At 38.2% G+C, this 22138-nt stretch overlaps 1 protein-coding gene across 1 annotated transcript in view; it reads right to left on the bottom strand.

Moving 5' to 3' along the window:
- Window positions 1-18304, bottom strand: part of TOPAZ1 (testis and ovary specific PAZ domain containing 1) — an 89146-nt gene extending 70842 nt beyond the window's left edge. The window contains exons 1-4 of the mRNA XM_003256938.2: window positions 17793-18304; window positions 14920-17338; window positions 5198-5259; window positions 4009-4136 (exon numbers count right to left, since the gene is read on the bottom strand). Coding sequence (XP_003256986.2) covers window positions 4009-4136; window positions 5198-5259; window positions 14920-17338; window positions 17793-18138 — 2955 coding nt within the window. The 5' untranslated portion in view covers window positions 18139-18304. The remainder of the gene's footprint in view (window positions 1-4008; window positions 4137-5197; window positions 5260-14919; window positions 17339-17792) is intronic.
- Between the last annotated feature and the right edge of the window lie 3834 nt (window positions 18305-22138).

Raw genomic sequence — 22138 nt, forward strand, 5'->3', positions numbered from 1 at the left:
AAAGGTATAGCCACATATGACAAGAACAGATATGTTTATTTCATGAAAAGTTCCTACAAGTAAAAAAGATCAAATCCGGAAGAAAATGGGCAAATGGGCATGTATTAGTCCATTTTCATGCTACTATAAGGAACAGCCTAAGACTGGGTAATTTATAAAGGAAAGAGGTTTAACTGACTCGCAGTTCAGCATGGCTGGGGAGGCCTCAGGAAACTTACACAAGGTGAAGGGGAAGCAAGGCACCGTCTTCACAAGATGGCAGGAAGGAGAACGAATGCAGGAGGAACTACCAAACGCTAATAAAACCGTCAGATTTCGTAAGAACTCACTATCACAAAACAGCACGGGGGGAACTGCCTCTATGATTCAATTACCTCTACCTGGTCTCTCCCTTGACATGCAGGGATTGTGGGGATTATGTGGATTCAAGGTGAGATTTTGGGTGGGACCACAGCCAAACCATATCAGGACATAAACAGCAAGTTCATAGAAAACAATATAAATGGCTTCTAAAGATGTTTAACTAGACTCGTAAGAGAAATGCATATTAAAACTAAAATAAAGCCATTTATAAAAATAAGCAGATGGACAAAAATTAATAATGAATTAGTGTGTGGGGAGAAAATGGCACTCTCACACAATATTGTTGAAAGTATAAATCAAAGCAATCTCTATGAAGGACAATTTGACAATTCCACTTCTAGGAATTAATCCAAAAATGCTTGCACATATGCAAAATGCCTTATGCTCAAGGATGCATAATGCAGCAATATTTAAATAGCAAAAAAATGGAAACAAACCAAGTGTCCATCAATAGTGGGACTTGTTAGATTATATTCATATAGTAGGTAATTATACAACTATAAAAACAAGACATCATTACATACATTGAAAGGAAAAACATCTCAAGCAAGGTAAAGAACAGTATGCTACCATCTGGATGAAATTCAAATGAATTCACAATGGGTGTACTTTGAGAAATGGCAGAGAATCTCCTATTGGGGTAACTCTTCTGCAGATAACAACCATAAACCCTGGATAAAATATTTTTAAACTACCTGAAAAGCCTGGAGAGATATGAAAAGCAGGCAGAACCTAGAGGGAAGTCTACATGCAAAAAGATGGAATGCCACTGGGTAAATGTCTTGCTTTTATGGCTGTATACCCAAGGGCAGGCCCTAGTTGGAACCACTTGGGGAGGACAACAATTTGCCCTACTAACAAAGAACCAGAAGAACAGAGTTTGGGGTAAAATCAGAAACTGGAAAGTGAGGCTAGGAATCTGGGAGAAAGCCTAACAGACAAAGCCCCCAAATCTACTTATAACTTGGCCCAAATCTCTAGCTGATCTCTGAACTATATGTATGTAACATGGATTCCAAAGAGCCCAGCTAAGACTCAAAGAACTGAACAAACATTTCAACTGACTCCAACCACAGGGGAGTAATCTGGAGGATGAGTTCACCCAAGTCAAAACCTAACATGCGACTACTATATAGCTCAGCAGTTACAGCCCATTTATCCCAGAGAAATTAAAACACGTAGATACACAAAAACCTGTACATGAATGTTTATAGATAGCAGCTTTATCCTGTAACAGTCCCAAACTAGAAACAATCTAGATATCCATCAATGAGCAAATAGCTAAACAAACTATGGTACACTCATACCATGGAGTATTACCAAACAGTAAAAATGAATGAACTATCGATATATGCAATGACTTGTTTGAATATCCACAGGATTATCCAGGTGGAAAAAAAAAAGAAACCAATCTGAAGAGGTTACATACTGTATGAATCCATTTTTATAATATTCTTGAAATGACAGAATTATAGAAATGCAGAACAGATATGTGGTTGTCCAGGGTTAAGGAATGGGTGATGGAGGAAAGAGAGAAGAAAGTAGGTGTGCGCTATCAAAGGGCAACATGAGGGATCCATGTGGTGACGGAAATGTTCTGTAATATCTTGACTGCATTAATGCCAATATTCTGGTTGTGATATTGTACTATGGTTTTGCAATATATTACAATTGGGAGAAACTAGATAAAGGGTACATAGATATCTATGTATTATTTCTTATAACTGCATGTGAATCCACAATTTATCTCAACTAAAAGTGGGATGCTGCTGAAACAGTATTTATGGATACATTTATAGCACTAAATGCCTCTATTAGAAAATAATAATGGTTTCAAATCAATGACCTCAGCTGCAACTTTAGGAAGCTACAGAAAGTACAAATTAATCCAAACTAAGTAGAAGGAGGAAATAACCAAAGCAGAAATCAGTGAAACTGAAAACAAAAAAGCAACACAGGAAAAAAAATCAGTAAAACTAAAGCTGTATTTTTTTTAGAATTATCAATTAATAATCCTCTAGCCAACATCTTATGAATCTATATTTTAAAATGCCAAAACTATAGAAATTATTGGGGGAGGGAGAGAGGTATGACTGTTAAGAGGTAGCATAAGGGATATCTTTGTGGTGATGGAATAGCTCTTTGACTGCAGTGGTGGTCACATAAATCTGCATATCTGATAAATGACACTGAACTACACAAACTTTTTTATCAATATCAAATTCCTGCTTCTTATACTTTAAGATGTAATTATAGGGGAAAACTAGGTGAAGGCAACATGGGTCCTCTCTGTACTACCTTTGTAACTCCCTGTGAATCTCTATTTCAAAATAAAAAGTTAAAAAAAGTACACTAGTACTTTATCAGGAGCCCAACAGTAGAATCATCAAGTAATTACTACTATGGTAAACCTAAAAATTGACAAGTAATACACAGGAGAAAAGAAAAGGCCTCTGGAAAAGAATCATTCACACACACACACACACACACATATATAAAACACACACACACATAATTTATATATATATATATATTAGATAGACACAAACACACACACACCCCTACCTTTTCTTTTTTGAGACAGGTCTTGCTTTGTTGCCCAGGCTGGAGTGCAGTGGCCCGAACATGGCTCATTGCAGACTTGACCTCCCAGGCTCAAGCTATCCTCCCACCTCCACCCCGCCAAGTAGCTGGGACTACAGGTGGATGCCAGCACTCTTGGCTAATTAAAAAAAAAATTTTTTTTTGTAGAGACAAGGTCTCACTATGTTGCTCAAGCTGGTCTCAAATTCCTGGCCTCAAGTAGTCCTCCCACCTCAGCCTCCCAAAGTTCTGGGATAACAGGCCTGAGTCACTGCACCTGGCATATTGATCTTTTATTTCCCACTATACATGTATGTACTTGTACATACATACATACTTGTACATACATACACATATAGTGGAAGTAAAAGATCAATAAGGAAGCATTTCTAAAAATTTACAGCCAGTCATATATAAAAGCAGAAAAGAAGTAGGCCAGGTAAGTCAATCTATTTACCCTCTAATGTTCCTAAAATGTAAGGTAAGAGAGAGATGAAAGCAAGTTTGTTAATTCCCAAATTTGGGGGCCAGATATCTTAAGAGCAAATATTACTGACTAATATTTGTATTACTGACTAATTTTATAAAGGGTTAGTACTTTGAAGCCTACCATGGTATTAGAAGGATAAATATATAATCCCCCTTCCCTCAAACAAAACAAAGAAATCATCCCATACTAGGAAGCATGGCCCTCAGGTACAATGCTACCTGAAAATTAAGAAAGATCAAACGATTTTCAGTACTTCGTGTTTTCTGAGGCAGAAAAATAAGTAATATCTTATTTAGAAAGACTTTCATAGGTTTGTGACAAACTTCAGATACTAAAAAGCTAACTACAGTATGTAATTAAACAGTACATCCCATTTTCCCAGGCAAGGAAGATCTTTTTTATACTATGCTTACACCAAGTATCAAGGGATACATCCCATGGCTAGAGTGACTTGATTCTTTTATTCAATAAAGGGAGTTATACTTGCCACCCAATAGCACTGTTAAGATAGATTTATACATTACCACTATTTAAGACCAAGAAATAAAAAAACACAAAAGATCCCCTAGTACCTTTTCATCCAAGTCTGAACCTTTTATTTGTTCACTGAAGTCTCCCAGTGTTTCATTTTCAGAGGTCTCATTAGCAACTTCTCCTAAGGAAGTGTTTGCATCTTTGGGATCATGTTTTATTTCACTTGCTGAAAAGAAATAATATTCAACTATAGAAACTTTAAAGACAAAATAACTGAGTTATTCAAAGGCTGTTCTAAAAAATGCCTTAGAATTCAGAGGCTCTTTTCAGGTCTAATGTGACAAATATGAAGCAGAGTTTTCAGCAAATTATACAATAATTTCTCTCTATCAATATAACTCCATTATATTATGTAAAAAGACAGATATTTAAGAATTTTTCTTGATCATCTCAAGAATTTTTAATTTTAAATATACTTATTTTAAATATACTTACATACTTTTAAATATACTTATAAAATAAAATGTATTTTAAATATACTTATAAAACTTGAAAGTCAAAGTAAAATTAACTTTCATACTAAATTATGCCCTGTGAAATAAAGATTCAGGTATTTAAACTTTTGACTAGCTGTTAACTATATATACATATATATATATTTTTTTGAGACGGAGTCTCGCACTGTTGCCCAGGCTGGAGTGCAGTGGTGTGATCTTGGCTCACTGCAAGCTCCGCCTCCCAGGTTCACATCATTCTCCTGCCTCAGCCTCCTGAGTAGCTGGGACTACAGGTGCCTGCCACCACGCCCAGCTAATTTTTTGTACTTTTAGTAGAGACAGGGTTTCACCGTGTTGGCCAGGATGGTCTTGATCTCCTGACCTCGTGATCCACCCGCCTCAGACTCCCAAAGTGCTGGGATTACAGGCATGAGCCACTGCCCCTAGCCAACTATAACATTTTTTTAAGCAACTGAGATTTAAAATGTGATAAAGCTTAAATACATATTTCAATTTCAAAATAAGATGACAAAAACTGCTGAGGTCAATTACCTATCTTTTGTAGATAAAGCCTAACAAAGTTATTTATTAAATAATCAAACAGAAAATATCTCAATCTGATCTTCCAACCAGTCAATTAAAATAGGAAAATTGACAAACTATAAAACATATGGTTAACAGACCCTAAAATGAAAAGCTTCTTGTTCTAATGAATTCATCTTGACTAGGCCTGAATGGAGATATAAAGAGATGCTTCAATATTGCATATTCTGAAAATGTCAACTTTTACCTGCTGAGTTGGAAGCATAGATGTCTGGCTTTATCGATCCACAGTCCAGTACAGGAAGTTTTCTATTATAAAGCAAACAGAGCTTAAACATTATAATAGATTCTTAGCAGAACTATCCGCTTCTCTAAACATTATATAATATTCAGTTTAGCTGCTGGTGAACATCAGCTCAAGTCCTCCAGGGCAGAGTACTTACTATAATGAGACTCAGAACCCAGTGCACCTGTGTGGATTTTTTGTTTGGCTCTTTAATCACATATGCCTCAACTGTTAGGGGGTGCTGCCACACAAACTTTGTTACTGAGAGCTTGACAAGAATTCAAAAAAGTATTACACCAATACAAGATAGTGTTTAACTTCTACTCTTTTTTCTTTTTTTTTTTTTTGAGACGGAGTTTCACTCTTGTTGCCCAGGCTGCAGTGCAACGGTGCGATCTTGGCTCACCACAACCTCTGCCTCATGAGTTCAAGTGATTCTATTGCCTCAGCCTCCTGAGTAGCTGGGATTACAGGCATGCACCACGACGCCCAGCTAATTTTGTATTTTTAGTAGAGACGGGGTTTTGCCATGTTGGTCAGGCTGGTCTCAAACTCCTGACCTCAGGTGATCCATTGGCCTTGGCCTCCCAAAGCACCGGGATTACAGGCATGAGTCACTGTGCCTGGCCAACTTCTACTCTTAAGCATGTATATGTATGTCATACGGTCAATGTCAAAGGAAGACAGCTTGAAAGCAGCTTAATTTTTTTTGGTAGTCCCTAAAGACAACTTAGAGTCTAAAGACTAAGAATATGTAGAACAGAGTTAGACCAGTCTGGGTTCAAACACTGTTCTGCTACTTGCTGAGTAAACTGTGCCAAAACTACTTAACTTCTTTAAGTTTAACCATATCTGTAAAATGAGAATACCACCTAACCACAAGGTATTGTGAGGATTAAATGAGATAAGATGTCCTTAAAGCCAATAGTATAGGCCCAACAGATGAAAACTACATTTATAGGAGCCACTCAAATACAAATGGCCAAACACTATTCCATTTTTAATCACTTAGACAAAAATTTAAAACACATAAAAGTACACAGAATAAAATAAACACTGATAATCCCACCATTTGTTCATTTAACAAGTGGATAAGCATATCCTTCAGCACTGCGACTGCTCTTGGTTCAGAATTACTTCCTAGCCAAGAAAGACGAAAACTAAACAAAACATTTTGTATTTACCATGCTTTGAAGTTTAGAAAACAAAGTATTTTTTCCCAACATAAACCCTAGAAACAATGAGAAGTATAGTTTAAAGGATGGGGAAATAATACAAGCAGAAAACATAAACAAATGCAAATCTTTCTCTAACCTGGACCTTTCTAGATTCATATCTAGCTATCTACTAGAGTATTTCCATCTCAGTATCTCAAAGGCCTCTTCAACTCAAAATGTCTAAATTTGACCTCCCCAATACAGCTTTTTTGCATGGGAGATGGACGGTAATGTTCTTCTCTAAGAGAGAAACCAGGTATCAACCTTAACACCTCCCTCTGCCTCACCCCCATCTGATGAACCAATCAATATTCACTTCTTAAACCTCCCTCAAATTCACTCACACTTCTGTGTAAAGTCACCACGTTCTTTCGGCTTATTACAATAGCTCCCTGCCAGTTTATCCTCCACACCACAGCTATAATGATTTTTAAAAGTAAATGTGATCAAATTATCTCTCTTATTTAAAAGTCTTTCCATGAATTCCTATATGGTTAGCATAAACTTCACACTCACCATAAATTCTAGTTTGCCTAGGATGGTCTGTTTACGCCTGTTGTCCTGGCATATTATTAACAGCTCCTCATGTCCTTCTCAAAAGCTTTATAAACCAGAAGGTAAATTCTATGGTCATTTGACTCTCACAGCCCTTCATGACAGCTTTTGCACATTCTGTAGCTTCATTTCCTGCCATTTGAACACCAAGCCATGGGACATTATTTTGGTGTCTCAGTTTTCCTCAACAATTAGCTAATTCCTACTTATCCTTTAGTGATCATTTTAAATGCCACTTTCACCAGGAGGCATTTAACATCTTGCATTTCTCCTATCATTTTATGGTACATGCTTATTTGCCTCCCTAAAAGCACTGTGACGACAAGGCTTATATATGTCTAGTTGTTCTCCACACATGCAGCACCTAACATATTCCACACTAAGGAGACCCAAATGAAGATGCCTCCCTCCTTTCTAGCAATTCCAGTACAAGATGAGGCTCACATACAAGCAGACATAATATACTGAGATACATGCCAAGAGAACTACTGGAACAAATCCCTGGAATAGTATCTCAGATGTGATTGATGGACAACTGAATGCAAAGAAAGAGACTCAGATAAACATATGCAAAAGGCCTAAAGTACATGGTGCATTGTAGAAACAGTGAGCTGCTTGCTATGTTTATCTTTCATTAGCCTTTCACCCCACTTTCCTCCCACCAATACCATAGTTGCCAAAGAGGGAATGGATACAGATCCACCAAAGAGCCTTAAAAAGCCATGCCAAGCAATTTAGACTATCCCCAGGTGGCTGAAAGCCAGTGAAACACTCTCAACAGTTACTGGCAGATCAATTTCTATTCCGAATATCACTCTGACAAAAGATATATTAAGAGAGTTTAGGAAGATTAACCAGGAGCTCATTACAATAATCTAGGAGAAAAATAAGAACATAGAGAGAATTTAGAGGAAGGAACAGCCATGAGAGATATTGAGGTAATAACATGAACAGAACTAAGTGACTCAATAGAGAACTGAGGGATGCTTCTGTGGCCTCTAATTATCCCGAAAGTTCCATTCATAAATAGGTACAACAAGTATATTAGCTTAATTTCCAAGTATTAAGATAGTATTTATAATACTGCTAGTATAATTTATATAGGTATGGGAAACTTTTTACTATGAAAATAGCTAACTTACAAGGAAGGTAAAATTACACATGCAAACTCTTGTTAGAAACAGTTTATTTTTGTCTGGAATTTGAGAGACAAAAAGTTAAATTCACCGAGGTGAAAAAAAATTATAAAGTGAGCAAAATTATAATTTACACAAATATTTTACAGTTTTGCATTGGTGGAGTGTAGTCACAGTTGTGAATTGGTGAAATAGAAAAGGGAAAAATGAAGGGAAGAACAACAAAAGGAGATAAAAGAGATTTGGATGAGGCTACAGAAATACAGATAAGCAAAGAGAAGATCTGAGTAAAAAGGAGAGGAGAGAGTAAGACAGGTTTAAGCCAACTCTGAAGAGCCATACAGATTACATCAAGCTTATTCTCTACCAGAGCACTTTTCATGTGGATAATGAAATCTATTTAGTGGGTCCCAACCAAGAAATTTTTTAATGAAATCGAATATGAAATATGAGACTATATCTGTTGTAGTAAGGAAAATAATTGTTTTCGTAAACCTATAATTTCATATCTTTATAAATATGTACCAGATTGTAATATAAAACAGATCTTTATTGTGGGTAATTGGCAAAATAGCTGGAAGATGATTGCTTTAGAATAATTACTATCAGAAAATGTTTGAAAACTATTGCCCAAGGAAAAAGTTTAGGGCTTAGCATAGTGGCTCACACCTATAATCCCCACAATTTGGGAGGCTGATGTGGGAGGATTGCTTGAGTCCAGGAATTCAAGACTAGGTTGGGCAACACAGTGAGATTCAGTCTCTACAAAAAGAGAAAAACATTAGCCAAGTGTGGTGGCATGCACCTGTAGCCCCAGCTACTTGGAAGGCTGAGGTGTGAGGATCATTTGAGCCTGGTAGGTAGAGGCTGCAGTGAGCCATGATGGTGGCATCACTGCACTCCAGCCTGGGGAACAAAGCAAGACCCTCTGTCTCTCAAAGAAAAAAAAAAAAAAAAAAGAGAAAAAAATTCAGAATGTCACTGCTTCCTTTTGAGATGCTAATTGTGGTCAGTATTCATTTATTTACAAATACCCATATTCTGTTTCGGGATAGGACTGCTACAAATTTACCGGGGCAATTATTATGCAAGTAGTAGTGGCCCTAAGCAGATAAATATTATGGTATCCAATTCATCAAGGCAGGGGTTCCCTAGCCTGATGCCACACTATACTGTTAGGTCTCCTGATATTACAAATGTTCAATCACGTACAATATTGTTTATTCCAGCAAAGACAAAGACTAGTTTACGTGGCCTGAAAGAGAAAAGAAAAAAAATCAGAATAATGTTTCTTCATAGTCCCCACCTGCTACTTTAAAGAGGAAGCAGAGATGAGAAGAAAGGGACCTAAAGTGAAATAATGTCCTGCCATAGTTTGCAGAGTAATTGAATTAAATATATAGGAAGAACCAAAATGCTGCCCTTCCAGTGTGCTGTTTTGCAGAGCAGGAACAGAGTTTGTAGCAGGTTGCCTTGAGTTCAGATGTCAGCTCTGATACTTACAAGCTGGGTCCTTTAGACAGTAAATCATTTTGATTTAAGTACAAAAATAGGATGAGTTTCAACCTCAGAATTGTTTCGCTAAATAAAATAAGTAATGTATCTAGCACAGGGTAGACATTAAATATCAGTTCTTATGATTAAAATTTTATAAAAATTTAATAAAAATTTGCAGTAAAGTTAGAGCACATTAGATTCTCAGTGGAACGGGACAATGAAGAAAAGTAAGTTTCTTAAAAGACAATGAATCTCAATATATAAGGGAGAGAAAAAATGATCTTTATTTTTGGTGGAAACCTGTTTTTTTTTTTTTTTGTCATTTGATGGTAAAATTGGTAATAAGACTACTCTACTCTAGAAGTCCTCTCTTGGGGAACAAACTGGGATTAAGTCAGACTCTGAGAAAGTAAGTTACTTGAGACAGGATATAATTTGCCCGGCATAGATCCAGGCTAGGCATGGGTCTAATGAGACTCAAATGCCTGGGCAAAAGTGGTAGGGTTTTATTTTCTGTGGATTGATACCAGATATTTATCCCTCAGAAGTTTATTATTTACTGGCTCCAGAATCTACAATGGCTGCCTATGGATTTGAGACCAAGTTGTGAAGGTGGTAAATAACTGATCCCCACTGATCACCAACATCAATTCCATACTGAATTCAAATTTTTGTGCCTAACTTTCGAACCTCCTTAATCTAGCATCACCCTACTTATAAAATCTTATTTCCCACTATTGTTCAATGTCTACTTGCTTAAGAAAGGATTCACTGTCTCCATTTACATGTAATCTAATTCAAGTGCTTCAGAAATGGCCTGCAATATTCTCAAATAGGAATTGAAACCTTAATTCTCTTTCCCATCTCAATATATGAGGGACTGGACTTGCAAATGAAGGTAAATAAGACATGGACATTTCCTACCCTCAAGAAATCCAACAGTTTAGCAAGTGAGAGATTAAATTATTCCACCATGAAATCAATGCCACAGCTGAGGTAGCATAAGGTGCTATGGGAATGCATAAGGGATTCTACCTCTGCCTGATGGAGTCAGGAAAACCTTTAACCTTCTGTACACAATCATGTTTATATGTACTTTTACCCTTCTGCCCACATATTCCTCATTATTTCTCCTTCCTACCAAACTTCTTTCCTTCTTCTCCTTTGTTAATCTAAAATCCAAACTTCAAGGATCAACACAAATTTTTGCTTTTCCAAGATTTCTTTCATTCTTCTCTTTTCTAAACTCCTACTGCTCTTAGTACTTCAGTTTATATACTTTTGTTTAAAACACATTAGTCCCCCACTCCTCCCCCTTCCCCCCTAGCTATATAGTAATTCCCCTGAATTTTTGGCAGACTCTTAAAATCTCAACAATCCACTGTATGGTATCATTCAACTGATATTTTAGCATATAATAATCCTATGTTCTAGTACAGATTAACTGTCCAGCACTGACTATTACAGACATCCTCAGATCATTTCCAATGATACAGGCTATTTCAAACGTTTTACCAATTTCAGCCATTACACATTTCCAAGCACACCAGTTCAAGTTTTAGCGAATGAGTTCTAGTATGCTTCTAGATTTTAATATGGACTTTCCCCACTGTGGAGACTAAAAACAAATAAGCATTCTCTCATGACTTAGACACCTTCCAAATTCTCCCCAATCTGGTCTAAGAATATTTTCCCCAGTGATTAAGTCAGCTCAGGTTTGTCTACTTGTTTTACCAAAAGGGGCAGTCCAGAGTTTCTGACAGTATATGGGCCTCATCCTTTCCTCTTCTACTTTTATTCCTGTAAAATAAAAAGTCATTCCAGCAGGCTTCAGCCTCTTAGTGTCTTAGAAGGGAGAAAACGGAGCATAAGAACTAGTAACTGACTGGTAAAAGGACATAGCTGAAATTTGAAATTATATTTTAAGCTTCATTTAGTTCTAGAACCATTAACAAGTTTCTGTGCAACTACTGATAGATTCTCTGGTTATCAGGTCTTCATTTCTCCCTGTTAAGGTTTATCCTAGTACTGTGGATGACTACAAAACTAGTATTTCCAGTGCAGAACAAATATAAAAATATTAAAATAATACTGAGAAAATGTTCAAGTTTGTTTAAAAACAGAAACTTTAGAAGTAGATAAAAGGCAAAGAAGAGCCAATAAAAGTATAACCGGTGCTTTTGAAGTGAAGAAAAATGAAGTTCAAAGATAGTAACAAAAAAGCTATCTGAAATAAACACTTGATACTGCAAACCAAAATGGCTAACCTTGTCTCAGGAAAAAGTGATATATAATTACCATTCCCAAGGTGGAAAACAAGACCAAAAAATAAAGGCAGTTTAAAGTGGAGCAGTGGGAGTATTAGTTTGGCCTCAAAGTTTTTTACTACAACACATAATGTCAGAAAGCAGGAGAGCAATGTCTACATAGTTGTGAGGGGGAAATATGTAAACTAAGAATTTTACATACAGACAACCTGCTCTTAGACAAATAATTATCATGCACCCAAGATTTTAGGGAACACAGTAATCGTGAACTCATCTTAAAAAATTTCTTTGCTCTGAAATCTAGCCAACTAAGCGATGAATCAAAATAGTCAAGATTAGGCCAGGCACGGTGGCTCACGCCTGTAATCCCAGCACTTTGGGAGGCCGAGGCAGGCAGATCACTTGAGGTCAGGAGTTGGAGACCAGCCTGGCCAACATGGTGAAACCCCGTCTACTAAAAGTACAAAAAAAATTAGCCAGGAGTGGTGGCATGTCCCTGTAATCCCTGCTACTCAGGAGGCCAAGGCAGGAGAATTGCTTGAACCTGGGAGGCATAGGTTGCAGTGAGCTGAGATCCGCCACTGCACTCCAGCCTGGGCGACAGAGCAACACTCCCTCTCAAAAAAATAACAAAAATAGTCAAGATTAGAGGAAAGTAAATAGGACTGGTGGTAGGGACTGAATCAATTTAAATAGAGAACTAATAATGAGAATCTTTGGAGTTCAGTTTATTGAAGGAATGTACATGGCACAAGGCTTAGTAATATAAAATAAACTTTAAACAAAAATGTGGGGTAGGCAATATTAGGAGAAAAAGTGTGTACAAATATGTTCATCTTTCATATTAAGAAAGCAAACACTGCTGTCTAAAGTTGGAAAACAATTTTTATAAGTGAAGCTAAAACTCAAACTTTTAAATAAGTTTCCTTATTAACTTGAGAGAGAACTTCAAGAAACTAATTTCTTGTGGTAAAGAAGTATATTAATTCAGCAATCCATTTCATTCCACTTTCATTTCTCTGCCTCTTCTGGTTAAGTGTAAATGAAATTTTCTTTAGCGTTTTTACTAAAAAATGGCATGATCCAATTTTTCTAATATTATATCCACTTATATGTATAGATAAATGTCTGGAATGATGCATGCAAATAGCAATTAATTTGTTATTTGGGTGGTGGAATTTCCCCCCCAACACCGCTTTTTACTTTAATGAACATGTATCATGTTTTAATATCAGCCATTATTCTTTAAAAAAGAATAAAGAACAAAGGTCCTGCACTTTAATTCACAACATTTGTCTTTCTAAATTTGGCTTAGCTCACTGTCAACATCTTGTCACTCAACAGAGAAGTTTGCTCTTGAATGCAGAATTTACTCTGATTTTCCTTTGTATTCCTCCAAGGAAGTATGGTATAACAGTTAAAAATGCCAAAACCTTTTCTATTCATTATTTAATTTAATCCCCACAACCCTGAGGCAAGTACTTTCCCTTTTTACAGAAAGACGAAATAATTTGCCTAAAAGGTCACATAGTTGTTAGGTGGTAATAAGAAGATTCAAAAACCAAGGTCAGACTACAAAGACAATCACTAGGTTTAGAGTAAGACAGGGCTAGGTTCAAATTCAGATTCTGTTACTAGGAGTGTGATCTTGGGCAAGTGACAAATTTATCTTCATTTTTTTCCATCTTCAAAACAGGCAGATTACCAGGCTACCTCATTACATGGTTAAAAAAATCAATAAAACTCTTGGTTCTCCATTTGGCACACAGCATTATATTTGGTGATAAGTTTCAAGTTCTTGTAACAGTAAGACCATCAAGAAAAGTATGATACCACAAAGGTAACTGCAAATAAATGGCAGAGAAACTTAAGTCATGCACCACTGAATCTTAATGAAAAGTGTTTTCATTTTTCTTTGAGTCTGTTCACAAAATATTATGATATTCAGGTATTATATAAATAACAGCTTCAGGAATTATAAAATTAAGTAAAATATGACATAATATTAAATCAGTTTGGGGCCAAGCAGAATAGATTAAGTTCCTGAGCATGAAGGTTACTACTTGGCCCCATTTAAGGTTGCATTAGGCAAACTAGTCCTATTTGAGGGAAAAAAATCATCATTTAAAACCATTGCCTTAAAAGTAAAACCACGAATAAATTTTATGCTGTTTATCTCTGAAAATTAGTTTAACTTCTGACTCTACCTTCAAGCCCTAATTACTTCAAATAAAAATTTCCAAGCCGTCTCTGTCCCCTGAAAAATGAACTTCTTATTGAACAAGGAGGCTATGAAAAATGGATTAAAATAGACAGCACTGATCTTAATAAGTAACCTGGCTGAAGTAAAAGTTTATCTGCATATTTATAATAATTAAAGAACATTTGAAAATAAACTTAACTTTTGAAAGAAGCAATCTCCATCACTTAAAAAGCTACTCTATGGGCTGGGTGCAGTGGCTCATGCCTGTAATCCCAGCACTTTGGGAGGCTGAGGCGGGTGGATCACGAGGTCAGGAGATCAAGACCATCCTGGCTAACACAGTGAAACCCCGTGTCTACTAAAAATACAAAAAAAAAAATTAGCCGGGCGTGGTGGTGGGTGCCTGTAGTCCCAGCTACTTGGGACGCTGAGGCGGGAGAATGGCGTGAACTTGGGAGGTGGAGTTTGCAGTGAGCCGAGATTGCGCCACTGCACTCCAGCCTGGGTGACAGAGTGAGACTCTGTTAAAAAAAAAAAAAAAAAAAAAAAAGCCACTCTGAACCATAAATTCTGAACAGCTAATCTTTTCTATCTTCCAAGATACATATAATTCATTATTTTGACTCTAAGTTTTAGCATCATGACATTTCCAGGTTATCAGCAGTAATAATGGTATACAACATTTAATAAATAACTGCGTTAAAAAATACTGGAGCTTCAATATCACTGAATACATTAGTGAAACTTAAGAGACTGCTTTTCTAACCCCCAACAATCTGCACTAAAAGGCATACTTGAACATGCATACCTTAAGTCATCACTTGGTTCTTTTTTTACTGGAGATTCCATGTACTTGGAGTCTGTTGATTGGTGCTCTCCAGCAACATTGGGCTCCTGGCTTCTCCTGGGGACCCCTGAAGTAAATGAGAGCTCCCCTTCATTGGAGACTCCAAAGAGGTCTGGGTCATCTTGAATTACATCAATTAAGAGGACGTCATCTTCATATGCTTTAAGAATATCTGGAAACCCTCCTTCTGAAAAATTCTTAGTTATTTTTCTACCCCTAACTTCACTGGAAACTGGTCTGAATGTTTCTTGTTCTTTACAGCAGAAGGAAGGACTTTTCTCTACGTACCCAGGATCACAAGAAAAAGCATTATTTTCAACTGTGAGAGAAGCAACTTCTTTATTAGAAACAATATTGCCTGGTTCAGAGACGTGATTAGATGGTTTGCTATTGTTACCTTGCTTTGTAAAGCTTGGAGAAATACTATAGGAATTCTTATTGTAGAATGAATCAGAACTAACTTGCACTGGAGTTACACTATTTCGTATGCTCAAAGTTTGAGGTCCTAACATTGTCATGGAGACATTTTCTTTACTCCTATTCCGTCTTACATCTGCTCCAGATAAATTGTCCAGAAGTTCTAGAGGACTGTAAGCTTCTCTCTCTGATGACTTGGCATTTACTTCTTTTCTTTTTTCTATTTTATTCTTAAGTAAAGGAATTTTAAAATTAGTCAGCCGTCCTGTGTTCAATATTTTAACCAAGTCTGGAACTATAAATGTTTGTTGAGCAATGCATGCTTTTCGATGAGTAGTTTTGCCTGTAGAGTTATTTGCTTCCTGACCATCTTTGGAAGTCGCTGTCAAATTAAGTTTTGTTAAATTTCCTCTATGTTTTTTTTTATTTCCTGTTAAGCTTTGAGTCTCACTGGTTAATTGAGTATCTTCAGTGGTGTTAGAAATTACCTCTGACCCACTTCTGCTCAGTTCCTCTGATTTTATCTTTTTATCATCCTTGATTATAGGTTCCTTTATAACCATTAAAGTAGGTTCTACTGCAGAAACTGAAGACAAACAATTCGAATTAGAATCTAATTTTTCTTTACTTGAAGACTCAGTGTTTGTTTCTGTTAAGGAACTTTGTAATAATAATTTGGAGTCAGTTAAGTGGGTCTGGTTTGTTTGGTGTTTAGGGACATCAACTTGCCTACAACTTTCCTGAGACCCAGGAAGAAAGTAACCTGATTCTGGCAAGGAAGCCTTTTTCCAACACCAGGCAGATATTCTAGCACATGAATAATAGGGCCAAGTTCTTTTACCAGTCATAGGTATTGTTCTCTGACAGCTTAACTTCAATTCTTCAGATGCACTTCTTAAGTCTTCCCGTGAAGATCTCCTGTCAATATGGTACTCATTAGGTGATTTCCCTATGAAGCTTTTCATCGATTTAAAATCCTCTTTCGACGCCATGCTTTCATATCCTAAGGGCTCTGAAGCATTCTCTGTTTCTTCTTTCAAAAGTGGTTCAATGGTTTTCTGAAACACAGCATTTACATGATGTTCAGAACTTGTTTCTTTTTCTACTGTTTCTGGGACACTTAATAAATGATCCATCAAAGAGACTGTATTATGGCTTACTTTTCTCAAAACATTTAAAGGACTTTTAGTCTCTGCTTCTTTACCATCAGCAATCATTTGATTGTCTTGCAACATCAACTTGGACTTGTTATACTCATTAGAGAAGTTCATCTCAGTAACTGTTTCATCTGCTTTTTCAGACAACTTCATCCTTTTCCTGGGTTTTTGCCCAACACTGCTCTCCTCTATTGAATATTTATTTTTTTCACGTTGAAGGCAGGAAAGCAAGCCATTGGTTTTATTTTGGTATAAATCACTCTCTTCTGGTAGTAACTTATTTACTCCTATTACATTTTCTTCGGTTTGTAAGAGCTGAGGAATACTATTTGTGTCACTCTTCTCTGCAAGACTCCTAAGGTTTTCTTTCTTTGAGAAATTGTCTGCTACATGCATACATCCACCATCAGGCTTATATGGCAGGTTGTTTTCATCATTACAACCCTTGGAATGGGGGAAACAATTACAATCGCGTAATTTTAAAACAGAATTATTTTCTACTTCAGGTGACAAGATGTTACAAGAATATTTTGGAGTATTCTTGTACAGTTCATCTTGGAATTCAACCATAATATTTTGTGTAGCCTCATTTTCGGTTATTTTGAGAGGTGGGTTTTCTAAGCTTTTAAGTTTTTTATTTCGAATTCTTCTTTTAATACCTTCTACTATACTTTCCTTACCCAAAGACTGCAAGCATTCCACTGTTTGGAAAGATTCCGAACTGGTTAATGATTCCTTTCTTACCAGGTCAAGCCCTGGCTGTGGATCATCACTTGAGGCTTCAGTAACTTTTCTTTTTTCCTTGGCTGATCAAAACAACAAAATATATCAGAAAAGATTTTATATTGAGGAGGAAAATGCAATATCATTGAAATTAAAAATTGTGAGGCTATCATTTTTATTTCCCTGAAGAGCTGTATGTAAATACACATTTGTTTTTAAAATGAAAGCCTTAATTTCTGTTAAGGAATTACATATAAACCTGTATAAATTCTAAAGCAACTGAATAACTCTTATAACATCGCCATCTCATACTAGCCAAAATGGACCACAAGTAGGAATTCCTCCTATCATAATTCTGACCAAGGACTCCTAACGGGGAACACCCCTTTTAAGGAAATCAATTTTTCCCATCTCCTGGTCAACTATGTGCATCAGAAATAACCATGCAGGTTCAAGTTAAAGACTAGTGGTAAAACAAAGATGGAGCACGGTGAGGTGCAAGGGCTAAATGTTAAGTGATCGTGGGTGCTTTCTTACTGTGTCTCTCCGTTTGCAAGGGGAGTTCAGCCTCCTTTGCTGCTTCTAGGCCTCGCCGGTCTGACGAGTCTGACGGGCTCACCTGGCCCCTGCGCCCCTCCCCCCGACGCCTTGCGGCCTTTCCAGCCCCTGATGCTGCAACCGACTTATCACTTTCCACCTCGCCTCTCCCAGGGGTGGCCCGGGCCACCATTCTCCTCTTTTGCCTATTCTCCCCGCGCCCCCCGGCCTCAGGGCCGCAGCCTCCCGCCGTGCCTGGCCCTGGCGCCTGCCGCTTCCGTAGGTTTCGCACATTGCCTTCGGGCCCTGCGGCCGTCGTGGGGCCCAGGGATGGAGTTCGTCGCATGTGCCCCGGGGCTGGCCCGCGAGGGCCCCTCTGCACCAGCTTGCAGGAAGCCACCGCGGCGCAAAAGCTGCTCCCACCGGGAGGCACCTACTGCCCTCTGACCCACCCCACACCGCCAGTCACCACAGCCCAGGGCCGGAAGCGGAAGTTGGGCGGGTAAGCGGAAATGGGGCCTCGTGTCTGGGGCCCCGACTGGTGCTTCGGGATCCAACGGGCAGGAGAGCTGCGAGTTCCGTGCCAGCGTCTTTCTGGAGGGCCTCTCGCGGAGCCCCGAGGGAGGCAGTGGCTGCTCCCGATTTCATTGCGAGGGACTGTAGTGGGGCTCATGATATCACAGACCTCCGTTGGCCCTTCCACTAGGCTGAGCTTCCTGGAACCGTTCAGGGCTCATTCTCCCAGGTGCTGCTCCTCGTGCCTTGGCGGCTCGCAAAGGCCACTGTCAGCCAGTGGCTTCTAAATCCACACCAAGTCTCCTAGAAGCCCCTGTTTAACTGCCTTCCTGATATATTCACCTGGATATTCCACAAGCACCTCACACTCAGATGGGCAAACCAGCTCATCGCTCCTCACAAGCTTGCTCCTTTCACGTAGGTGGATGCGCCACCATGCGGCTAATTGTTTAAGCCAGAAACCTAGAAACCATCAGAGACAACCTTCTTTCTACTTCATCCCTCACATCCACTTTCACTAGATCTACTTGACTGTATTTTGTTTGTCAGCCACTCTCCCGCTTGCCATTACAGTGGCTCTGGCCCTCAGACTTTCTTGACTGACCTACTGCATCAAGCCTCTGAATCCATCCTTGAGCTATTCCAGTCAAACGTCCACCTCCTTGCCAGGCCATGCCTCTCCGATGAAAGGAGATCCTAGCACTTCTCAGTTTGACCCTTCATGAACTTCTTTTGCTCAAAGACTAAAACTAACAGAAATCCAAACTCTAGTGTGGTATCTGTGACCCTATCTGATGTGGCCTCTGAAAAATTAACTAGTTTTCTCTTACTGCCCACTGTAGGGTAAAAGTTGTGCTTTGATGGAAAACTACATAGAAGTCACCCTTCTGAATTATCTGATTCTGATTCTATGGGAGTTATTTTACAACTCTGTAAATTATAGATAAGCGATAGCAACACAAAATAATGGTCTATAGAAATCCAAATTCTGTCCAATAGAAGTTTAATTGACTTCCCATTTTCACTGTGGAAGAAGCCAGTTTTGCCTCCATTTCCACATTCATTTCATTCCTGGTCTAGAATGTTTGTTGTTTGGACTTATCCTTTGAACCAATGTTTATAAAATCTGCCTGATGAGAGAATATAATCTTTAATACATGTTCATCTATGACAGCCATTATTTTCTCTTTTTTGAAAATTATCTCTTATCACCCCTCATAGCCTGCCCATAAGCCACTTTGGACTACTACCTGAAGTTCCCCAGATTTCATATACTTTTGTTATGCTTGTGCTTCTGTACCTGACAGTCCTGGAAAGTCTTCCTTTGCTTGTCTGCCTGGTGAACTACATATTTCCCCTTCAAGATTCGTGCAAGGATCACCCATCAAGGAAGCTTTCCTGCCACTGTTCTTGCACTTTGAGGGGTAAAGTGTTCCTTCCTGTCTGCGAACACACAGTTCAACTATTTACTTGTGTGTCTCCCTTAGTAGCTTCCTTCCAACCAAGTGCAGATACCTTCCATTAATCTTTGCTTTCTGTGTATTTAAAGAAGGACCTGGCGAATTTGAATACAGTGCATTAAAGAATGGTAGGTATGATGCATAGAGTGTGACTAATATGGCAGTTTGATGAGCAGCTCAGGTCAAGTATCCTGAGGAGCTTTTATAAAATAGAATTTAAGTAAAAGGGGTGTAAAAGATACAGAAATTATCCTTGTTTCTTTCTCCTTGTAAATACGCTTAGTAAAAGGAAAATCAGTTTAAGACTAGCAGAACTTATAAAAAGTTATCATAAGCACTTCAGGCTCATTCCACATTCACTTTATGCCTCACTTTATATATCAGTTTCCTCATCTGTAATGAAATAGTATGTCCTCAGAGTTCTCATGAGAATTAAATGTGCCAATATTTGTAAAGCAGTTAGAATAATGCCTAGTTGATTATAAACATTAAATAGATTTGTTAAGTAAAAACTTCAGCACGCACACACACACACACACACACACACTGAGTCAGAGTCTCACTCTGTCACCCAGGCAGGAGTGCAGTGGTGTGAACATGGCTCACTGCAGCCTTGACCTCCTGGGCCCAAGGGATGCTCCCCCCGTAGCCTCAGGAGTAGCTGGGACTACAGGTGTGCATCACCACGCCCAGCTCATTTTTCTTTTTAATAGAGATAGAGTCTCCCTATGTTGCCCAAGCAGGCCTTGAACTCCTGGCCTAAAGTAATTCTCCCACCTCAGCCTCCCAAATTGCAGGGATTCCAGGTGTGAGCCACCAGACCTGGCCTCCATATATATTAAAAGGTAGACTCTATAGAATTCTGACATTTACTACCTTCAAAATAAACATTGCTACTAGGATGTTAGTAAAATAAAGATAAAAATTCAAGAGTCCGGCCTCTGGTCTGAATCTGGAGCCCACTGGCAGGCACCCACTGCCTTTGGCCCACTTTAAGGACAGATGGTGTTAAAGTTGATTATAGGCCCAGGAATTTGAAACTTTTATGACCCATAACTGTTGAACAATTTGTAGAACAGGAATGAGAAGAACTTAGTAGCACAGGAAATTCCAAAATCAAGTGCAGTCATCCCTCCCTACCTGTGGGTTCTGCATCCGCAGATTCAACCAACTGTATAACAAAAATATTTGGAAAAAAAATGAATAAAAAATACAAAATTAAAAAACAATGTAACAATTATTTACACTGTATGAGGTATTGTAAGTAACCTAGAGATGATTTAAAGTATACAGAAGGATATGTGTAGGTTATATGTAAATACTATGACATTTTATGTAAGGAACTGAATCACAGATTTTAGTATTGAGAGAGGTCCTGGAACCAACCCTCTGTGGACATTGAGGAAGGACTGTATACTTAGGGTTCTGCATAGTAAAATTTTAGTCTTCATTACAGCTTTTAAAATCCTCATACCAAACTGCTTTCAAACAGAAAACTTGAGGTTAGATGTCTTTATAAAAAGTTTCCATGGATCTTCTGTTCTCTTCTGTGAAATGATTATCATAATTTTACTTATTATGCATGGCAATATCTGGAAAGGGAAGGCATTATCATTTATCAAAAAAGATTGTCTTCCTAGTGGGAGACCTCACATACTTGGGAAACCAGAACATGGAGCAGAATATTTACTCATAGCTATTGGGTTGCATCTCAGTCCACACAGAGATGAACTTCTATGGGTGCCTAAGAGTCCCTTCTCTCCTAGACCTTTCCCTTTTCCTTTTCTACCCATGTACTCTTGTCCCTGCATCCTGGCTGACAATATTGCCCAGCCCTTGAAGTCAACTTCAGGGTCACCACTTCTCCAATGTCCTAGTTCTATCCAGAAAAGAGGACAGCAGAGCTACATTCTCTGCATTCCACAACTCTAAGTTGTAGATTACTGATCCTCTGGACTGGCTACGTAATTTATGGGCCCCAATGCAAAATGAAAACTCACACAGCCCTTTGTTCAAAAATTAAAAAGTTTCCCCATTTCTTTGGGTCTTCATTTCTAAAGGCTTCTGTGTCATGTAAAACTTAAGGAAGTTTGTGAGCTTTCGGCCGGGTGTAGTGGCTCACACCTGCAATCCCAGCACTTTGGGAGGCTGAAGCAGGAGGATAGCTTGAGCCTAGGTGTTCAAGACAAGCCTGGGCAATGCAGTGAGACCCTGTCTCAAAAAAGAAAAAAAAATTAAAAACTTTCAAGACAGTGACAGCAGAACATTAAACCAAGTATGGAACCCTGTGCAGCTACACAGGCCATGTCCCCATAAAGCTGACCTTGTAGATTCATGTTCTATTTGTACAAACATCTATAAGACTAACAG

This window comes from Nomascus leucogenys, chromosome 4 (assembly GCF_006542625.1).
Source record: "Nomascus leucogenys isolate Asia chromosome 4, Asia_NLE_v1, whole genome shotgun sequence".
In the NCBI taxonomy this organism is placed as follows: Eukaryota; Metazoa; Chordata; class Mammalia; order Primates; family Hylobatidae; genus Nomascus; species Nomascus leucogenys.